This window comes from Corticium candelabrum, chromosome 19 (genome assembly GCF_963422355.1).
Source record: "Corticium candelabrum chromosome 19, ooCorCand1.1, whole genome shotgun sequence".
NCBI classification, from domain to species: Eukaryota; Metazoa; Porifera; class Homoscleromorpha; order Homosclerophorida; family Plakinidae; genus Corticium; species Corticium candelabrum.
This window is the reverse complement of record NC_085103.1, coordinates 3295958-3318066: the sequence shown is the minus strand read 5'-3', so window position 1 is coordinate 3318066 and position 22109 is coordinate 3295958. Positions and strand designations below refer to the sequence as shown.

General features: G+C 41.2%; 2 protein-coding genes across 2 annotated transcripts; both read right to left on the bottom strand.

Moving 5' to 3' along the window:
* Positions 1-388: 388 nt before the first annotated feature.
* LOC134194587 (pulmonary surfactant-associated protein D-like) lies at positions 389-8668 on the bottom strand. The gene is made up of 15 exons (XM_062663530.1): positions 8315-8668; positions 6266-6300; positions 4157-4361; positions 4065-4100; positions 2073-2126; positions 1961-2005; positions 1775-1855; positions 1667-1720; positions 1384-1437; positions 1221-1274; positions 1100-1162; positions 978-1034; positions 878-919; positions 752-824; positions 389-678 (listed from the first exon to the last, which is right to left on the bottom strand). The coding sequence occupies exons 1-15, from the start codon at positions 8666-8668 to the stop codon at positions 389-391; spliced, it is 1497 nt and encodes a 498-aa protein (XP_062519514.1).
* Positions 8669-14624: 5956 nt separating this feature from the next.
* LOC134194873 (pulmonary surfactant-associated protein D-like) lies at positions 14625-21919 on the bottom strand. The gene is made up of 13 exons (XM_062663854.1): positions 21758-21919; positions 21666-21701; positions 16665-16718; positions 16554-16598; positions 16370-16450; positions 16252-16305; positions 15984-16037; positions 15822-15875; positions 15701-15763; positions 15583-15639; positions 15481-15522; positions 15352-15427; positions 14625-15287 (listed from the first exon to the last, which is right to left on the bottom strand). Exons 1-13 carry the CDS (start codon positions 21872-21874, stop codon positions 14914-14916), a joined length of 1107 nt encoding a protein of 368 aa, XP_062519838.1. The 5' UTR covers positions 21875-21919; the 3' UTR covers positions 14625-14913.
* Between the last annotated feature and the right edge of the window lie 190 nt (positions 21920-22109).

Here is a 22109-nt window from a genome sequence, read left to right as displayed (position 1 = left end):
TTTATTTGCCTACTACTTGTCCACAGACATTTCTGAGCCAATATTGTTGGTGCATGTGCCATACGATCGAGTTTAGATGCATTTCCTTTTTGAGTTTTCTACAGTTTATAGTATACCGTAGGATAATGACTAACGTACAGATGTTGCCGTCGGTACAGCAATAATTTTAATATGTGTAAAGTTAATTCTACCATAAATGTGCAAACAGAGACATTGGACGTAACAGCAATCAGTAATTCAAAGAGATCTATACGCTCGCCCATTGTCATAGAGAGAGACAGCAGCTGTAGTGCTTTCACCGAATGTTTTAAGAGTTAACCAATGTAGAAAGCTCCGAAAAACGCCCTGCTATCCGAGTGAAATTCATAGTAGCACGTATGTCCCACTGTCACAGAGAGCCTGTCAGCATAACCGTTACTCCTGTGTATTGAGTTTCGTCGTTACCACCAGGGTTTCGCCGGTAGTGACGACTCATGCCAATATTGTTGCTGTCGTTCAACTTGATGTAAAATGAACAGAAATTATGACCTCTTCCTGGCTGTCGGTCATACCAAAATTGAGAATACACATAATACAATCCGTCACGTGGAACTGTAATGTATCCATTATTGTAGACAGTTCCTCCTCGAAGAAAACCTGGAGGTGATGTAGTAGTTAACCAGTTGGTAACATGAGTATCTGCATTCATACGAAATATTTATTGTAACTCATTGCATAGAATAACGTGCTCTCGTCACGATTTGAAACTCACCGCTTGAAAGAGTATAGCCACCACTCCCGTGGAGATGAGCAGCAGGTTTTTCTTCAATACAGCATGCATTAAACTAAAACAATATTTGAATACTTCATCTGTTTCAAAAACATTTCATTCATATACCGAACGCATGATTGTTTCAAATTTGTTTCTCAAGTTTTCAACCTATAAGAACAATTCGCAACGCGCACTACAGAGTTTTTTCTAGTTTGTGTTTACATACCTCATTTTGCAAAGTTTCAACGGGCTTAAAATATCGTTGAAGAGTAGCATCAGTCATCTGCAGACTCGTTTAGTTAGAATCACTTTATTTAGTAAAATTAGTTAATTAAGACTAAAATTTACTTCTGGACCGCCAATACCCTGAGGTCCTTGTTCTCCTTTAAAGCCAGAAAATCCTCGTTCTCCCTGTCACAAAATACAAGTCTTTATCTTATCGGTCGTAACAATAGTTATGACTACCTACTTTGTGGCCTCTTTGTCCAGGAGGACCTTGCACGCCCGGATGACCCGGAGGACCCTGTTACATGTAACAGTCACACTTTATACTATTAGTTAGATTGTTATAGTTTGGTTCTTATTGTTAACAGAGACGGAAATAATGAATTTGTCATAAAGTTGTGCTATACCGGTGTGCCGTCTGTTCCTTCTAACCCTCTTGCTCCAGTATCACCAGTTGCTCCCTAGCAACAGTGGAAACAGAACATTATGAGAAAGAAGAGAAAACATATTAATAAGAATTAATTACTACGTCTTCTGAGAACTGAAAGTGAGTGTAATAAATAAAGCCATAAATATTTAGTGTAAATGTACTTTTGCAATCTTTATTTGTTTTCAGGTTAATTAATTAATTAGACTGTGCATGCAACAAGAGTTTGACATAATGTCTATATCTGCGGTATGTATTTATACTTTTATGCCTTTTTCACCCTTTACTCCTTGTGAACCTTGAGGACCTTGTGGACCCTACGATAAAACTGTTCTTACCAATATTCGATTGTAATGTTCACAAGAGTAAACCTGAATTCCAGTATTTCCAGGTGGACCTTGTGAACCGGTCACTCCCTGCTTACCAGGTGGACCAACCACACCTGCTGGACCCTGTAACAATATCATTAATTAATATTTGGTTGTATTCATTGGGCGACAAATTTATCATTGGACAAGATAATAATGAGAGAGAATAAATGGTTATATTACTGGTACCTGTTTGCCTTGAGGACCTGATTTTCCGATTTCTCCTTTGTCTCCCTTTATACATACACAAATGGATTTAACTTTCGTATTATTGTGTAAACGTACTGCATCACTTACAGACCTTTGTACCCTTAGTTTCTGCAATTCCTGGGCTGCCCTTCACCCCGTTGTGACCCTTGACGAAATATATAAATATGTTGATTTACATTGACAACTCAGATAAATCTGGAGTCTTTATTACTAAAGGTTGCAACGTTTTAAATAATATTTTATACTAATATAATTAATTTGGTTAATAGATATAATTTGTTAGTTTGTTCAAGTACTCTATCTACTATTCAGTATTGCTTGAGTTGGTGTTATTGTACATTTAGATATATGATATATTGAAAATAAATTAAAATTATAACAATACAAAATTATAAATAATGTAAAACAATTTCAAAATTATAACATATATTAGGAATTAATTAAAGTGTAGTTTTAAGAATTTTAATTCAAAATAATTAGCTCTAATAAACATTGGTAATTAAATCTACAAGTTGAGTATGGAGTCGTATGTTCTAGTACACTGTTAATCCACAACTATTTTAACCTTTATATTTATTAATTACTGCATGATAATTGCAACGGTTACACAAGGATAGGCGAATGCGTGCCACGCTACGTGGGCAGACGTTCGGACGACGATCTTGGTCGATGACACACTCACACACCTTACGTGTTTACTCACCAAACACTTCCAACATCACACTAACTCGACTCTACACACCAGGCGTATATATAGCGATCTTACCCCAGTCATTGAGTTAGCCCCACCCAAATTCCCTTATATGGTAACACAAAAGTCAAACTGTGGCTCTCACGACACGCCAAACTCGTAGGGAAGCATTGCGCTATATTCTTGCCACTTCTTGCTAGACACGTGTTACAATAAGGCCGGGCAAACTTGATTCACAGTTTAACGTCCCTGCCCGCATCATATTCTGGGAAAACAAAATAAGTTTCCTTATTCATCATATAGGACACATGACACCTCGCACGTGCCTGTCTCGTGTTGCGCACGTTAGTTTTCACAATATGGCTTCCTTCATAAGCGTGAACGTGTGCACTGCCAAGAAAACCCTGTTTCCCTGGACTGTTTTGTCGCTGTCTCCTTCGGAAACCTTTGAATATCTGCTGACATCAGTCCAGGCCGGGCGCTTCTCTATTGTGAAGATTTCTAACGAGTTATCGGCGGCCCTGGTGTCGTCTGTCTTCGTTGGCAGCGACAAGTCGTCCTTGTCGTCAGTCCAGAAGAACCAGACAGCTGCTGATGTTATCAGTGTATTTGGCCACTTCGTATTGTAACATTTAATTAATATTATTATTAAAATATTAAATAATTAATGAATAATGACCGCCCTCCCGCATGCCGTCGTGAAAAAGGCTGGACGTTAAACTGTGAATCACGTTTTCCCGGCCTAATATCGTATTGAACGAACCATTCTACGTGTAACTTGTATTTACAAATATTACCGCAAATATAGGCGTGTCTGATCTAGCTTCTATTCTATTTTTATCCCATAACGCTTAATTGCGCTTTCTCCTGAAAAAAGAGATGACTATCAGTAAACAAATTGCTTAAAGATAAAGAATGTGGCAAGAGTCATTTATCATTGCTTCAGAACTGGTGTGTCAGAATAGCAAGCGTGTAGCGTGATAGAAACGTGTGGGAGCGGAGTAGATCACGCGCAGCGTGGCCTAATGAGTTTAGTCAGAAAGTGGATATGTGCGAGATCACTTGAGAAGAAATACATATCAAGTAGAAGATGTCGAACATATGACATCGATCAGCTACATCGGGAATATGTAGTGCGCTCTAGCTAACTGACAAGTTGTACTGTAATTTGTGCATACCTATTTAGGCTCGCGTCGCCGGTTCCTTCCCTTTCTGTTGCACGAACAAGACACTCTGTTTGACGCACGACGTGCATGTATACAGGTGCCAATGAGTGCTGTTTTGCACTCAAAGGTAGGAACATATTTTACAAAAACATTACTAAAGATTATATGTTACCAAAATTCATGCCATCAGATCTGTCCATTACTTATCAATCATACTCACACATACCCTCACTCCAGGTTTTCCAGAGTGGCCGGGAGGACCCTAGAATAAAATCAATAGCACTAATAAAGTTCTAGAATACGATGCAGTGATTATACCATTTCTCCTTTCTCAGGTTGCGGGCATGCCGTGCTACCGACGTTGGCTGTGCTCGAGGAGATGGAGAGCAACAAACAGGTGGCCATCAGCATCGACACGTAAGCTGGAACTATAGACATGGTTTGGTTTGAATCTGTCGTACTGTGATCGTCTGTCTTGGTCTGGTACTGAATGGCAACTAACGGTTGTAAGACGGGTGACCTCCTAAATGTGTAACTGTGATTGACGTCACGCTATTGATTTTGTTCATATATGGTGAACATAACCTCGCCCGCTTGAATTCCTTTAGATCTGTATACGTCATTAGTTTAGCAAATGTCTCCAAATATGGTATCTCAAAGTGCATGTTTGAAATTGGAACGGTGTGCGGTACGGTAATGGTTATGGCGTGGGAGACGAAGGTGTTGGAGTCTCCGATCTAATCTTGGTCATTCCCGTGTAGTTACGGTCACTCGTTTCTGCCAAACAGCCGCAACTTGACCTAGCTGATACGCTATCGTTACAGTCTTTCTATTTTCGTAGCAACTAGATATGAACTTTACGATTGTTCATACCGTATTTATGTATATACGGTATGTGCACTTGTAATTTAGATAATTACGAGCACAGGATGATCACGAGCGTCGCTAGACCTCCAAATTTGGAGAGGCAAGCTGCTTTGGTTTTAACTTATATGAGACGTTTTCTATTGTCTAAATTTTAAAGGTCACATCTACTAATATTGTTGGGTCATGGCCTCCCCAGGCAGATGTGTAGCGACGCCACTGGTACATCATGATAGGGTGATCAGTGCGTGGGTTGTTCTTTTGCACTCTGGTTGAGTAGGCAATAGATCAACTAGAATTGGGGACGAGGATGGCTGCACGTTATGGTCGATTGGAAGAGTTCCAGCCGGGAGGCGCCCGGGTAGATGCTGATTATTTTAGGAAATTCTCACTGCTGACGGTCCACCTTGAGTTAAAAAGTGAACGTCGTCGCTGAACAGTTACTAGTACAGACACCCACTCTTTCTAATACAGTAGACATCAAACCTAAAAAATGATTAAGACACCAGAAGTGCATGGAGTATCCGACAAATTGCGCTAGATGACTGCACACCACTTGTTTTGTGTTCACGTGATTGGTCTGCTCAGCAATGGCTACTCTGAGACTGTACGTCTGTTAGCGCTTCAACTAGTATAACTTCTCGTACGTACTTAATTCACGCATGCCCAAATACAAGTAACTAGTATAAGCGCATAACTTCTTTAGCTGACGCCATCTCTCTCCTCAACTCACATTATATGACGGTACGACTGTTGGGTGGAACTGATGACGACACACGTGTTTGTAATCTCTTGTAAATTGGATAGCCAGAAATCTTCAGGTCTAAGCGTCACCATATATACATGTATATACATCTCACTACGAATACGAAATGTGGGAGGGGCTGTTTTTAACATTCCCATAGTATAAACTTAAGATCAACTACCGTGTGTACTGGTATATACACGTACTGTACCTATAGGTTTCAAATTACGATGAATTAATGAGGTGTAATACAAAAATGGCAATCGGGCAATTTTTCATGCTTGTGGATTCAATATATTGCGAGTAGACATGAGAACACGATACATCAAATGTGTGATGAAGCAGACAAAAGAAAATAGAAAAAGTTGTGCGTAATCTAGTGTGACATTGAGTCTCTAATTTCTATGTTGCGCTCTTCGCATTGGATGAAGAAGCGCGTTTGACATAGTGCAAATCTGAAAGCTTTAGACATGTGAACGAGACGGAGCCATGCACATGTTTTTATTATGTCTTTGCGTTTTAGCCGTACTGCTTGGCGACAGCATATGTTTAGAGTTCATACCTTTGTAAATATCGCGGACTATCTAGACAGGCCGGAGAATTATTGATTAATGATTTTTTTACTAAATAAAGTCCGTGGACTGTATTATGTTATGCACATTGGAGTGGGTTAGAGTAGCTAGTTAATTAAGGGAGATTTAGCGTTCTATAGTCTTATCGGTCCATTGCATATAAAACGTAAATAGATTAATGCGTTTCCCAACAGTTGAAAAAACACAGGCACGCTAACTTCAGACTTGAGCACTCAAACAACTAACATGCCGATCACACTATGATGCATGGGCCTGATTCCCTACTGACACAATAAAATCATTATAATTCGTGACATAACTGTTACATATAAACTATTAGTTGAAGACTTTAGCATCTACAACTGTTTCTGTTCATACTATTACTTTTACTCAGTCTTTAAATAATTTGTTGCAGCAATTGTCAGTCAAGTTGTGGTCGTATAATATACGCATGATTCTAAGTAGATTGTTGTTAGACAATAATGACAGTAATTTTAGTTTATGGGATTTGCCTGCATCGTAGATTGGTTGTATTGAAATATATATTTGGCTATACACACACACACACACACACACACACACACACACACACACACACACACACACACACACACACACACACACACACACACACACACACACACACACACACACACACACACACACACACACACACACACACACACACACACACACACACACACACACACACACACACACACACACACACACACACACACACACACACACACACACACACACACACACACACACACACACACACACACACACACACACACACACACACACACATCTCATTGTGAATATGAAATGTAGGCGGGGCTGCTTTTTACACTCCCTTATAAAACTTATGATCAACTACCTTGTGGACTGGTTCAACAATACATATACACGTACCTATAGGTTTCAAGTTTCGATGAATTAATGAGGTGTTATACAAAAATGGCAATCGGGCGATTTTGTCATGCTTTTGGATTCAATATATTCCGAGTAGGCATGAGAACATGATACATCAAATGTGTGAGAAAGCAGACAAACAAAATCTAAACAAGTTGGGCGTGGTGTAGTGTGTCACTGGGTCTCTAATTTCTATGTTGCGCTCTTCGCATAGTCTGAACAAGCGCGATTGACATAGTGCAAACCTGTACGCTTTAGACATGTGAACGAGACGGAGCCATGCACATGTTTTTATGACGTCTTTGCGTTTCAGCCGTACTGCTTGGCGACAGCATTTGTTAGAGTTCATACCTTCATAAATACGGCGAACTATCTAGACAGGGAGGACAATAATTATAGATTAAAGGTTGTTTTACTAATTAAAGTCCATGGACTGTAGTATGTCATACACATTGGAGTGGGTTGGAGTATAGCTAGTCAATTAAGGGAGATTTAGCGTTCTATAGTCTTATCGGTTCCATTGCATATAAAAGTTAATAAATTAATGCGTTTTCCAACAGTTGAAAAAACACAAGCGCGCTAACTTTAGACGTGCGCACTCAAACAACCAATTAACATGTTGATCACACTATGATGCATGGTCTTACATCCTTCAAATTGAATTTAGTTTATATACTTAGACCGAATGCTTGGCGCTACGCATGCAATTAGCTAACTGACTAAAAATATGGTACTTGCTTTGTTCAATGGAATAGACAGTCTTCTTCTGAGAAATGTCCGTGGACGTGGAGCTGGAAGCATGCAGTACCGCCTCGCTCGTCGAACGTCTTCAGACAGACAGGACAAGTGAAAACATCATTACAAGAAGAATTCTGATTCGACCCTTTGGTGTCTGCGATCCTTAGTTTATCCGTATCTGCAATTTCATCACCGGTACCGCAATTTGCTTCGTCACTCCTCTCCAAGCTCTGGGAACCAAGTGACTTTTTGTTTATTGGTGATGTGATGCAGGTGGCCTGTTCGAGTTGGGGAATCCCCGTCTGCTGCTTGAATGATCTTAGTCTGAGTAACGTCTCCTCTACTTCTGATTCCACGTGTTCTAACTCTTTTTTCAGTTGACTATTCTCTGCTAGAGCTCGATCGTATTGTCTTTGCAGTTTCGTGTTTTGCCTTCTTGACTTACACGGATGGCTTTCTCTCGTTCGTACAATTTTGAAATTCGGTTGCGATCACTCAGAGATGCAGTAAACTGAGCTTGTCTCTCTTTTTCATAGCCAGCCAGCTCTTGTTCTGCAGGCAATGCAACACAAACAAAGCTGTCTGTTCCGGCGCAGGTGGAATTGCTTCCTACCGCCTGGTGGTCATCGAGTGACGTACCATTGTGGCGTTTGTACCAAGAAACGTCATTATGTGTATTGCGTCATAAGCCTTCCGGAGGCAAAATGAGCGGCTACGCCCTACTGCAGCGTCATCTTGGAAGTAAACAAATTGGAAAGTGAAATCTGAATCGTTGGTTGCCACTTCACCAGTAGAGAAGTTGACTGTCGCATTGCCATTGGGATAGAGGATGTGTCTTGCTTGATTTGGTTCTGACCAATCGACAGGCAAGAGCAGGATTACATCATCTTGCTTAGGTTGAAAATGAGGAGAAAAGTGTAGTTTCAGAACGACGGTCGTAGCCGAGTCGTGAATTGCTGAGAGACCAGTAATCTCTACTGCATGAAGAGACATCCTGGAGACAAAACAGGAAGGAAGAACTACGCAATCGATTGCTATATTCGTCTCTCTATTATTGGAATCATGCATCTAGTAAGTTTCACGTATACATTTGATCAGAGCTGTGAGGTCGAGCTCAGTAGCTACACAAGTCATAGTAGACAAAGAACACTTGATTGATTGAAGAATATTGTAATTTGGAGATTACCAAGGATCTTACCGAATTGTCCAATTCAGAACAAGATGACTTTACAGTAAACTTGCTCACCCTTTTGTCACGAGGTAATCTCGTGCATAGAGGCTAGGTGTGGAACACGTGGCTTTGGTGCGGCACCCTTATCACGTGAGCTGCTGCGGGAAATCCCCGATCTGTTCATTATACAGAGCCGTCCATGTAATAAGTGTCAACACTATGAGACCTCGTTTGATTGCAAGACTTCTATTTCTAATTAATTAAATTACGAGTCCACATGGTAATTAAAGAAAGGAGTTGTTAATGTTTTGGACATCGTACATTTGGGTGACGTATAAGTCTTCAGTCATTGTCAAGTGAGATGTGCTGCACGCCTGGGCAGTAAGTAGTCTAAGTATGATGGTTGTCCACTGATTTCAGTGATGACACAAGTCTAAGTAGGTATAGCCGCTTCGTTTGATCTCTAACGTTTGATGATCCGAGTACGTCTCTATGCAGATTGCTCGAGCTACAGTTAGAGAATACAGCATATTCCTCCAACATTAATACCCAAACCACATCAGTCTGTACTAAACTGTCGAACTTTAAGACTAGTTAACAAAGTCTAAAACTTTTACTCTAATAGTTAGCCACACATACAAGTAGCAATGTCTTGATTGAGCGTGCATCTCGTCGACGTCTCAACGGCCAAAGAGAATACGTCAATTGCAAGAGAACAGTAAGTCGGCTGTCACGTGATGAATTCTCAGATATGTTGATACAATCAGTGTACGTAAATTCTTTATCAATACTCAACCTAATAGGCTATTTACAACACCAGTTGTCTTGCAAATCAACCTTCATCATTTGCTATTTCAAGAGCCTTCTTGATTGTGAAGAACTGAAAGGTCTAAACAAAAATCAAGATGCTAAATCGATTGCTGTTTGAGCCATGCACGTACAGTACAGAGTCAGCATATACATACCAACAGACACAAGTTCGTGATGAAAATGACCAACAGTATCATAGCACAATAGTGAACATGTACAGGTATACTGCAATCATCCGATGCAGGACAGACATGTTTGTCATCGTTCAGTATGATATAAGGCCAGTCCACCACAATTCGAATCCACTGCACGAGTGTTTAAGAGAACGAACCGACAAAGATGAGCACCAGCTGCCCAATCATCAGTCCATCAACAAACAGCGCAACTTTCGCTACAAATCCACACACAGTGGTAGAAAAGAACCTGACACAATCAAGAGCAGAGTGGATGCTATGCTGGCCAACGTACACGCCTCCATGTCTGCGTAAACCCAACACATGGAATAACCAGGGGCCGTTTCCGGTAAGTCCGAAATACAGTCTGATATCGAAGCGGTAGAATTAGGCGTTTGTATTCGATCCTACGGTGCGCTGCGCGTGTCCGTGTGCATGTTAGGACTGTTTCTCACCAGAGAAAGGATTCGCATCGTTCTCAAGCGCTTCAGAATTCGTTTAAGATCCATAGCGTTCCGATAAATCGCACACTCGGTTGGGACGCCAGGATACCGGACCCTGTGATATGATGACGTCGCGTAATAGTTTAGCCCGCATGGCGTCAGAGAGTGCATACACTAAAACAATATATATATATATATATATATATATATATATATATATATATATATACTTGCGGAAGTAGCTGAAGTCCTTAGTTGGGACTTCCCTGTATGTGAGTAGGTGTGTAAGAAATAAATAAATATATATATATAAAAAAAAAAAAAAAAAAAAAAAAATATATATATATATATATATATATATATATATTGTCGTTGTTCTCCACTTGTACATCATTATCCCACCGCATTCCTTGGGATTAGCGTACACAGGGGGAGAAACCGGGGGCAGATGAAGATTCTCATTTCCAGTATCGAGATTGGGGCATCACTCCTCCAATACTGAACGCTATGTAATGGGACTTCGTTAAAACCAAAATGGCGGCTGTATGCTAAGAAATTCCCATCACGGCTCCCCCCTAAATCCAAAAAGTTTCCGCCGTTCCTGCACGGTACAGGAGTTTATATGGGTGTCTAAAGATCTCTGTGCGCTGTCAAAATTGATAGTGCATACGACACGACGCGCATGCAATGCATCGCTGTCCTTGTGAGCTCGAGGCCCGCATGCGTTCGAGTTACAGTAATAGCGCTGTCGACCGTTAGACGGATGTGGGAGGCATCTATAGTCCGCGTATAAACGTGTAGATCCACTGTTGGTTGTGCCGGTACATGTATAGCTTAGATGGACTCGTACATGTCTAAGCTACAAGGCTCTAGACATGTACTAATACATGGAGCAAAGTCACCAAAATATTTTAGTACAAATCTAGTAGGTTTAGTTCTTTCCTTAATTAAATTGCAACCTACGGTTTCTATCTCTGCGAATTAATTGCTTATTCTACACAGACCCGTAGGCTGCTTTGCCAGCGGGGGTTTAAATTCAATAAAAGGGGACTTCTGACGTCACCGTAAAGTTACGTGATCATGATAATAAGGTTATATTGAACGGTAAATAAATAGGATATCTGTATATATGACACGCACATTGGACGCAATGAGTTTATGTACTGTAAACAAAAAATTTCGCTGGCGATTTATTTTGGTATGACTTATGAGGTACAGAAAATAAATCTCTACCTAAATTTTGTATAAGTAGACAGGAGCAATGTCCGGGAACATGGTATCGTTGTATACGGGACTTTATGCGTTAACTTGATGAAAAGTGCCTCGAGGCTGCTTGCAGCTCATGCAAGTCAGCGTACCTCGCCATATTTGCACGCAGTTCAGAGTTTCATCATATATAAGGACATTCGCATGTCACTTAACCGACCCCCTTGGGCACGGACACCTGTTGGATAAGTGAAAATGTTGTATATCTGAAGTTGTTACGAACTCAACTATTGTTGATATTGTATGGCATTTTTCCACATAGGGTATACTGAATGTTGATGTAGAATGAATGTAGATGTAGAATACAATGAGAAGAAACGCTTAAACTTAATCCTAGACTTGTTTCGAGAAACAACTGACATGCACGTAGACGTACATGTACGTCATGGTACGTAATCACCCACGTGACAAGCTTGACCTGTCGGCGTGTCGGATAAGTGAACGTCGGATAAGTGGAACGCGACTGTACTATCTAGATATTCTGTGTATCCACAGAGAAGTTTCAAGCATTCGACGACTTCAACGTACCGAAAATTGATCGCTACTAAAATGTCAAACTTTTAGACTAGTTAAGTAAGTTTAGAACTGTTAGTCTAATTGTTAGCAACACACACAAGTAACAATGTCTTGATTGAGCTTGCATCTCGTCGACGCCTCTACGTCCAAAGAGAATACGTCAATTGCAAGAGAAATAATAAGTCGGCTGTCACGTGATGAATTCTCAGACATGTTGATACAATCAGTGTACGCAAATTCTTTATCAACATTCAGCCTATTTACAACACCAGTTGCATGTCTTGCTAATCAACCTGCATCATTTGCTATTTTAATACAAGCAAGAGCCTTCTTGATTGTAAAGAACTGCAAGGTCTAAACAAAAATTAAGAAGCCAAATCGAATGCTATGTGAGCCATGCATAGACAGTACACAGTCATCATATACATACCAATAGACACAAGTTCGTGATGAAAATGACCAACAGTATTATAGCATAATAGTGAACATGTACAGGTATACTGCAATCATCCGATTCAGGACAGACATGTTTGTCATCGTCCAGTGTGATGCAAGGCCAGTCCACAACGGTTCGAATCCATTGCACGAGTATATAGGAGAACGAACCCACACAGATGAACACCAACTGCCCAATCAGCAGTCCATCAACAAACAGCCCAACTTTCGCCACAAATCCACGCACTACAACATCTAATCCACCCAGTACGTCCAGTAGTAGAAAAGAACCAGACACAATCAACAGCAGAGTGGATGCTATGCTGGCCAACGTACACGCTTCCATATTTGCGTGAAACCAACACATGGAAGTAAAATGACCGTCCAAAATGATGTACATCAACTCTCCACCAAGTATCCCCCCACGCAATAGCCGCCGACACTTGGAACAAGTAAATTGAATAACCCGGGGCCGTTTCCCATAAGTCCGGATTACAGTCTGATAGCAAAATAGCAAACAAGACAGCTGAATGGTACAAGGAGGTGATACTGGGAGCGGCAGAAGTATGGCGTTTGTATCCAATCCCACGGTGAGATGCACGTGTCCGTGTGACCAGGAAAGGATTCGCATCGTTCTCAAGCGATTCAGAATTCCTTTGAGATCCATAGCGTTCCGATAAATCGGACACTCGGCTTGAACGCGAGTATACCGGGGTCCGGACAATGTGATATGATGACGTCATGTTAATATTTTCCAGCTCGGATGACGTCAGAGAGTGCAAACACATAGACAAGAAAGGGTAGTCTCGCGTACGGTAGCCAGCCCAGCCCCTTACGGTAAGAGCCTTATGCAGTCTGAATGGGGAAGACTTTTACTGTCGTTGTTCTCCGCCTGTACGTCATTATCTCACCGCAATCCTAGGGATTAGCTTACACGGGGGCCAACCGGGAGGAAAGAGGAGATTCCGCCTCTGTAGTATTGGGATTGGGGGCATCGCCCTCCAATACTGGACGCTATGTAAAGGTCCTTCGTTAAAACCAAAATGGCGGCAGTATGTTAAGAAATTTCCAAGCCCCTAATCCAAAGAAATTCCGCCGCCCCTGCACGGTACAGGAGTTTATATAATTGTCTAACAGTCTCTGTCGGCTGTCGAAAATTGATAGTGTATACGACGTCGCACTTGCAAATCATCGCCGTCGTTGTGGGCTCGAGGCGCGATTGCGCTCGGGTTACAGTGAATTAGAGCGCTGTCGACCGTTGGACGTGGGCGGTATTATACTCCGCGTATACAGTGTTCGCGTATAGATCCACTGTTACGTGTGGTTGTGTACGTGCCGGTGCATGCATGCATGTATAGTCTAAAATGGACTCGTACAGTAAGCCGCAAGATGGTATAGTACTACATGGACGAAAGTTAAAATTTGATAGCAAAAATTTAGTAAGTTTAGTTGTTTAAATAATTAACTGCAACCTACGGTCTTCTATCTCTGCGCAAATTAATTGCATATTCTATATGTTAATTATCTTTTCGTGTTTTGTTCAAGTAAACGTTTGTCAATATGCAAGTTAGCTAGTACATATGAAAGATTTGATGTTGGTTTACACGACACCACAACACGAGTGCTCATACGCAGTGGTGACAGAATTCTTTATTACAGTATAGATATAGACAGACAGTTTTTGAAAATATGGCCGTCTCTGTACGAAAAGAGGTCAATCCAGTTAATTCGGAACAAGTTAGAAGAGAGAATTGATGAACTCCTATATGAGTTCTTTACAAAGGGAAATCGTACGATGGATTGGATTTCAAGCATTCTAAATATAATGTACTACAATGCATACAAAGCAAATGACCTTTTCCAGTGTGTTTGTTAATAATTATTAAGGAATCGCATGGATTTGTTGGTCAATCCAAAAATACGTTTCATTCTGCTGCGGATTTCAAGTCTCGCTCCCCCCCAGTTTGGAAGACGACGACGTTACGTCCTTGAGCTGTGTTTCACAGCAACGCGTTTTCGGCATTATATTGTGTGCTAGCTGATCGTGTTGCCAGCAGATAGTTATATGTATGCATGAATACGTAGGGTAAATACACAAGTTAGTTGGTGAACGGTACCAGATCTATGGTAATGGAGTCAAGATGGCAGAATTTGGTTTATTTGCCTACTACTAGTCCATAAACATTTCTGAGCCAATATATAGTTGGTGCATGTGCCATACAATCGAGTCTAGATGCATACGTTTTGAGTTTACTACAGTTTATAGTATATAGTAGGATAATGACTAACATACAGATGTTGCTGTCGGTACTGCAAACAGAGACATTGGACGTAACAGCAATCAGTCATTCAAAGAGAAATATACGCGCCCATTGCCATAGAGAAAGGCAGTGACTGTACTGTTTTCGCCGAATGTTTTAAGAGTTAACCAATGTAGAAAGCTCCGAAAAACGTTTGACCGTCCGCGAAAAATTCATACAAGCACGTATGTCCCACTCTCACAGAGAGCCGGTCGTTAGCTGTCAGCATAACCGTTACTCCTGTGTATTGACTTTCGTCGCCACCACTAGGGTTTTGCCGATAGTGACTAGTTATGCCAATATTGTTGCTGTCGTTCAACTTGATGTAAAGTGAACACCACTTTTGACTGCTACTTGAACTTCGGTCATACCAAAATTGAGAATATACATAATACAATCCGTCACGTGGAACTGTAATGTATCCATTATTGTAGACAGTTCCTCCTCGAAGAAATCCTGGAGGTGATGTACTAGTTGACCAGTAGGTAACACGAGTACCTGCATTCATACAAAATTTTTCAGTGCATAGACCCACGTTCTCTCGTCACGAACTGGACCTCACCGATCGAGAGAGTACTCCGGGTACCAATCCCGTAGAGATGAGCAGCAGGTTTTTCTTCAATACAGCATGCATTAAACTAAAACAATATTTGACTACTTCATCTCTTTCAAAAATATTCCATCCATATACCGAACGCATGATTGTTTCAAATTTGTTTCTTAAGTCTTCAACCTATAATTATGAACAATCACAATGTACACAATTACGTTTCTATAGTTTGTGTTTACATACCTTATTTTGCAAAGTTGCAATGGGATTAAAATAACGTTGAAGAGTAGCAGCAGTCATCTGCAGACTCGTTTAGTTAGAATCACTTTATTTAGTAAAATTACTTAAGAGTGAAATTTACCTCTGGACCGGCAATACCCTGAGGTCCTTGTTCACCTTTAAAGCCAGAAAATCCTCGTTCTCCCTATCAGAAAATACAAGTCTTTATCTTATTGGTCGTAATAGCAGTTATGTCTACCTACTTTGTGGCCTCTTTGTCCAGGAGTGCCTTGAACGCCCGGATGACCCGAAGGGCCCTATTACAAGTAATAGTCACAGTTTAGATGGATACTTTTATTCAGGTTGTTGACTGTTATTGTTAACAAAAACAGAAATAATAAATTTGTCATAAAGTTAGGTTATACCGGTGTGCCGTCTGTTCCTTCCAACCCTCTTGCTCCAGTATCACCGGTTGCTCCCTAGCAACAGTGGAAACAGAACATGATGAGGAAAAAAAAGTATTTATATAACATTACTTTAATTATTATGCCTTCTGAGAACTAAATTTAAGTGGATAAATAAGGAAATAAATATTTATCGTAATTGCAATTTTGCAATTTTTTAATTTAAGATTAATTAAACCGAAAAACAAGAGTTTAACATAATGTCTATATCTGCTGTGTGTATTCATACTTTTATGCCTCTTTCACCCTTTGCTCCTTGTGAACCTTGAGGACCTTGTGGACCCTATGATACAACAGTTACTGTCGTCACCAATATTCAATTGTATTAATTGTTCACGTCAATAAACCTGAATTCCAGTATTTCCAAGCGGACCTTGGGAACCAGTAACTCCCTGCTTACCAGGTGGACCAACCACACCTGCTGGACCCTGTAGCAATATCATTAATTAATATTTAGTTGTATTTATTGGGTAACAACTTGATCATTGGACAAGATACTAATGAGAGAAATAATTCCTTCAATTACTGTACCTGTTTGCCTTGACGACCTGATTTTCCGATTTCTCCTTTGTCTCCCTTTATAATACCCAAATACATATAGCTTACTTATTGTCGTCTAAACGAACTGCATCACTTACACACCTTTGTACCCTTAGATCCTGCAATTCCTGGGCTGCCCTTTACCCCGTTGTGACCCTTAACGAAAGATGTTAATTTACATTGACTATTCAGATAGAAATGGACTCTTTATTACCAAAGGTTGCAACATTTCAAATAAAATGTTTATACTAATATAATTAATTTGGTTAAAAGAGAACTCTCACCAAAATCAACAATCTCTGAGATGAAAGCTGTCACGTCATGACACAACCCCTAGCAACCGTATACTGCAGATTTCTACCATAATGGAGAAATAAAGCATTGAAATGTTCTGTGTGGGCGTGTTTAGTACCCGTATGTTTCTTTCAGACTAAATCATTGCTGGTTAACAAGGAAGACCAATACCTGTGTAAGTTTTCAAGGTAATTATTGTGAGGCATATGGTAGCGAGTTGTGATTTATTGATTAAAGCAAACGGGAACCCCAAACTTATCGTGATGTGTTTTTTTTCTATTATTGTCTAGTAGTACACTTGTGAAACTTAGTTAGGGTAGTGCTGGGTTCCTTTTCTTGGTGGTACACCTGTTTTGAACCGACAATGAGTGCGATTTGTCAGTCGCTTAGTCTCTGCTTTGGAAAAGTTTGTCATGTGTATGAGACGCTACACATGCGGTGACCTTGGGGCTCTCCTCAGCACTGTTTTCATAGTTGCGGTTTTTAAAATTGTGTTAAGCAGCCAAGCGCAGAACCCTGCAAAAACCCAAATACAGTCAGTAAATGTGCAGCCTCGTTCATAAAATTCATCATACGAATTCGACAAAGGTTCCTCCAAACGTTCTCTCGACCTATCCATGTCTGCCACTAAGGCTGTGCGAAGAAGTTCACGCTCCAAGACAACCTTGTAGACTACAAGGCTGAATTCTGAGTGATACAATCCAGTGTCTGTTGCTCCTGCTCTAGTTTGTGTCTCAAAGCGGCCATCTCTTGGCAACAAAGGCACTCCTTGACGGTACTCACTGCATTGCAGTGTCCACATGAACACCAGTCGTGTTGGCCCTGATTTGGTTCCTCTAGATGTTCGCTCTCTAATGTACTATCATCTTCTCCACATAGAATTTCAAGCTCTACCTCAGGTTTCTATATGTATGGCAATAGGTATGGCAATATCTGCTCAAATGAAGAACCTGCGCTTTCCGCAGAACACAATTTAAAAAACAGCAACTATGAAAACAGTGCTGAGTGGGGTGACGACTAATTAGAAGAGCTCCAGGCTCACCGAATGTGTAGCGTCTCATACACACGACAAACTTTTCCAAGGGGACAGAGACTAAACGACTGGCAAATAGCACTCATCTTCGGTTCAAAACAGGTGTACCATCAAGCAAAGGATAAGGAACCCAGCACTACCCTAACTAAGTTTCACAAGTGTACTAGAAAAATAATAGAAAAGAAACACATCACGATAAGTTTGAGGTCCCAGTTTGCTTTAATCAACAAATCACAACTTGCTACCATATGGCTCACAATAATTACCTTGAAAAGTGCACAGGTATCGGTCTTCCTTGTTAACCAGCAATGATTTAGTCTGAAAGAAACATACGGGTACTAAACACGCCCACAATGACATTTCAATCTTTATTTATCCGTTATTGTAAAAGTCTGCAGTAAACAGTTGCTAGGGGTTGCTGAAATCTCTGCTCATGCTGATGCTTCCTTATGGCCGTCGCCGCTTTCTGCCGTGGCCTCGCATCACCGGCGGTCCCACCCTGATGACGACAGCATTGCCTTGCCTCATGGCCCGGTTTACCACATATGTAGCACCCTCTTCTAGTTCTAAATTTGCATTCTGACTCTCTGTAGCAGAATTTCTAGCAAAGGTAGTACTGAAAGCCTGGATCCTCCAGTAATTCCTTCCTAGGTTGAGCACAGGTGGCTTTCCCTGAAGCCAAAGACAGGATTGATTGATGTGTAGTTGGGAGAGTGATAGAACTTGCTGTTATGGGCTGTCAAAAATCTCTCCGCTACCTGCGCCAACTCCTTAAGATTGTGGATCTCTCTCTCACAAAGATGCGCTGCTAAATCTCTTGGACATGCGTTGATAAATTGTTTCCTTATGAACTAGTTCTTGATGCCGTTTGATGTGTATGCAGTATGAGATAACAAGATCCATTTGTCAAGCTATGTATTCAACCAAGTAATAAAAACTGCTCCGGGTTTTCAACAGCTCCGGACGACACCTCCTAAACTTGCTGAGGTATCCATCCGTCGTTAAGACTTAGCGCTTGAGTAAGGTTTACATCAGTAAAACGAAGTTGAAAGCAGCGCCGTCCGACATTCTTGAATACACATCTAAAGCCGTACCAGTGAGTAACGCACTTAAAGCTGTTGCCCATTCGATGTCGGGCCAACCATTGATCTTTGCAAACCTCTCTAGCATCTATCTATTTCACCACTACTTTCCTAAAAAGGCGGTAATTTAGGAAACTTGCCTGGTCGCTTACTGCTACCAACTTCTGGCTCTGTGGTTATCTCCACTTCTGTGGAGGATTTTCTTTCTATTTTTCTAATCTCCAACTCATGGTTACGATTCGCTTCTCTCGCATCAACTTCTAACTGTAAGTTCTTCAAGTCTATTTCTTTGTGTCCAGTGGCGGATCTAGGGTAGGTGCAACCCCCTTTAGTTGGCCTCGGAGTTAAAGCACAAGGCCTTGAAGCCGCATTGTGCTCATTTCCAGTATATAATTAAAAAATAACTAAGCAGATTCTTGACGAAGTGAGACATCTGGCAGCGAAACTCCAGATTCGTAACCGCGATATCTTTGTTGCGTAGGAAATTGTTCACTCAGTGCGTAACTGAAAGAATGAAGGCAACAAGGCAGAATCTAAACAACCTCTTTGACATGTGGTATCAAAACACTCTGCGAATTGCAGACAGGATTGGATCCATTGAATCTGTTCAAGAAAAACGAACTTACAGCGAAACCGAAGCAATACACCTACTAGTAGTATTTGTCCGATTGAGCACTACAAACGATCCGTTGCGATACCCGGCCCTCCTAGACTTCCTGCTTCTTCAGATGCGCGAACGATCTAATGGTGAGCAAGATAATGTCCGAGTGTTGTTGTGTCTAGTGCTTACCATTCTGGTTCGTTCCGACGGTGACCCAATGGAAAGCCGATCTTTCATTCCCGAAGTCTCTAGGAGGTGAAGTGTGAAGGTGGAAGTCAGTACGGCAAAGCAAATACCAAGAAATGCAAGGAGCAAGGAAAAGAGAGCAAGAGTGCAAGAAGGCCACACCCAACAATTAATAAACCTTCTCCTGGCCTTGGGAGCCTGTGACTCTCGGTTGTATTCGAATGTTCATCGTCTGCTAATGATATCATGTACACTGCCTATCATAAGTGCAGAAGCAGAGAGGTCATTTTTTCTACTGAGGAGACTGAAGACCTAGGCAAGCTCCACCATGGCAGAGGAGCGTCTTACACACCCATCAGTTATCGCCATGCATTACAAAGACCGGGTACCAGCAGACGAATTTTGTACAAAAACATCAACGGAGATTGTTCATACAGTCTTTGTTTGAAAGAAACATAGTTGCACCGTAGTTTACTTAACATTTATTTAGCAGTAGTCTGTGCATGATGCAGTTAGATTCTGTTAGACAGTTTTGATGATTTAGGGAGTTCATAATACGACACATTGCTAGAGATATGTTGCCATAGTTGTTGCCATTTACTTTAGCTAAACTGTAAGAAGCCTGGGCCATTTGCACCACTAACAATACAAATGCGTTGACTGAAGTAGGCGTGGTCTATCCAAATTTGCAACACCCTCTTTTCAAAATTCCTGAATCCGCGCCTGCTGTCGCTCTTCTCTCTCAGTTGATTGCTGCTCTGTCACGAATTCTTGCAGCGCTTTGCCACTCAGGCCCATTCTCTCTCCCATTTCAATTAATCGCTCCATTCTATGTACATGACTTTACCCACTCACCTTCAACATTCTTCTACTTGTGACCCTCGTCCCACTTCTCGAAACGTTTTTGGCACACGTTACTTTCGCTTTTCCTTCTCGCTTGAGCCCCCAGTGTAACGGTCTTCTCAAGGATAGACGAATAGGTAAATGCGTGCCGTGCTACGTGGGCAGACGTTCGGACGACGATCTTGGTCGATGACACACTCACACACCTTACGTGTTTACTCACCAAAAACTTCTAAAATCACACTAACTCGACTCTACACAACAGGCGTATATAAAGCGATCCTACCTAGTCATTCAGTTAGCCCCACCCACATTCCCCTCTATGGTAACACAAAAGTCAAACTGTGGCTTCTCACGACACGGCAAACTCCTATGGGACACATTGTGCTATATTCTTGCCGCCTCTTATTACACACGTGTTACAATAATATTGTATTGAACGAACCATTCCACGCGTAACTTGTATTTTACAAATTTGACCGGAAATATAGGCGTGTCTGATCTAGCTTCTATTCTATTTTTATCCCATAACATTTAATTGCGCTTTCTTCTAAAAACAAGAGACGACTACCAGTTAACAAATTGCTTGAAGATAAAGAATGTGGCAAGAGTTTATCATTGCCTCAGAACTGGTGTGTCAGAATAGCAAGCGTGTAGCGTGATAGAAACGTGTGGGAGCGGAGTAGATCACGCGCAGCATGACCTAATGAGTTTAGTCAGAAAGTCGACCTGTGCGAGATCACTTGAGGAGAAATACATCTAAAGTGGAAGATGTCGAACATATGACATCGAGCAGCTACTTCGGGAATATGGAGCGCTCTATCTTACTGACAAGTGGTACCTTGTACATACTTCTTAGGCTCGCGTCGCAGGTTCCTCCCCTATTTGTTGCATGTACAAGACACTCCGTTTGTCGCACGACGTGCATGCATACAGCTGCCAATGAGTGCTGTGTTGCACTCAAAGGTAGGAACTTATTGTGCAAAAATATAATAAAAATTATATGTTACTAAACTTCATGCCATCAGATCTGTCTATTACCTATCAATAATACTCACACTTACCCTCACTCCAGGTTTCCCAGAGTGGCCGGGAGGACCCTAGAATAAAGTCAATAGCACTAATGAAATCCTAGAATACGATGCAGTGATTATACCATTTCTCCTTTCTCAGGTTGCGGGCATGCCGTGCTACCGACGTTGGCTGTGCTCGAGGAGATGGAGAGCAACAAACAGGTGGCCATTATCAACACGTAAGCTGGAATTACAGACATCGTTTTGTTCGAATCTGTCGTACTGCGATCGTCTGTCTTGGTCTGGTGCTGAATGACAACTGACGGTTGTAAGACGGGTGACCTCCTATAATGTGTAATTGTGAATGACGTCACTATCTTGAATTTGTTCATATATGGTGAACATAGCCTCGACTGTTTCAATTCATTTAAATCTGTATACGTCATTAGTTAAGCAAATGTCTCCAAATATGGTGTTTCAAAGTGCATGTTTGAA

Excerpts from the sequence above, each read along its gene's own strand:
- LOC134194587 (XM_062663530.1), bottom strand. The coding sequence starts at position 8,668 with ATGTCTCTTCATGCAGTAGAGATTACTGGTCTCTCAGCAATTCACGAC. Across the intron at positions 6,301-8,314 it reads TTGGTACAAACGCCACAATG|GGAATCAGGCCCATGCATCA; the intron begins GTACGTCACTCG and ends TTGTGTCAGTAG. Across the intron at positions 1,163-1,220 it reads CTGGACAAAGAGGCCACAAA|GGAGAACGAGGATTTTCTGG; the intron begins GTAGGTAGTCAT and ends ATTTTGTGACAG.
- LOC134194873 (XM_062663854.1), bottom strand. The coding sequence starts at position 21,874 with ATGTCTGTAATTCCAGCTTACGTGTTGATAATGGCCACCTGTTTGTTG. Across the intron at positions 16,038-16,251 it reads AGGGTGAAAGAGGCATAAAA|GGAGCAACCGGTGATACTGG; the intron begins GTATGAATACAC and ends CACTGTTGCTAG. Across the intron at positions 15,640-15,700 it reads AGGGTATTGCCGGTCCAGAG|ATGACTGCTGCTACTCTTCA; the intron begins GTAAATTTCACT and ends ACGAGTCTGCAG.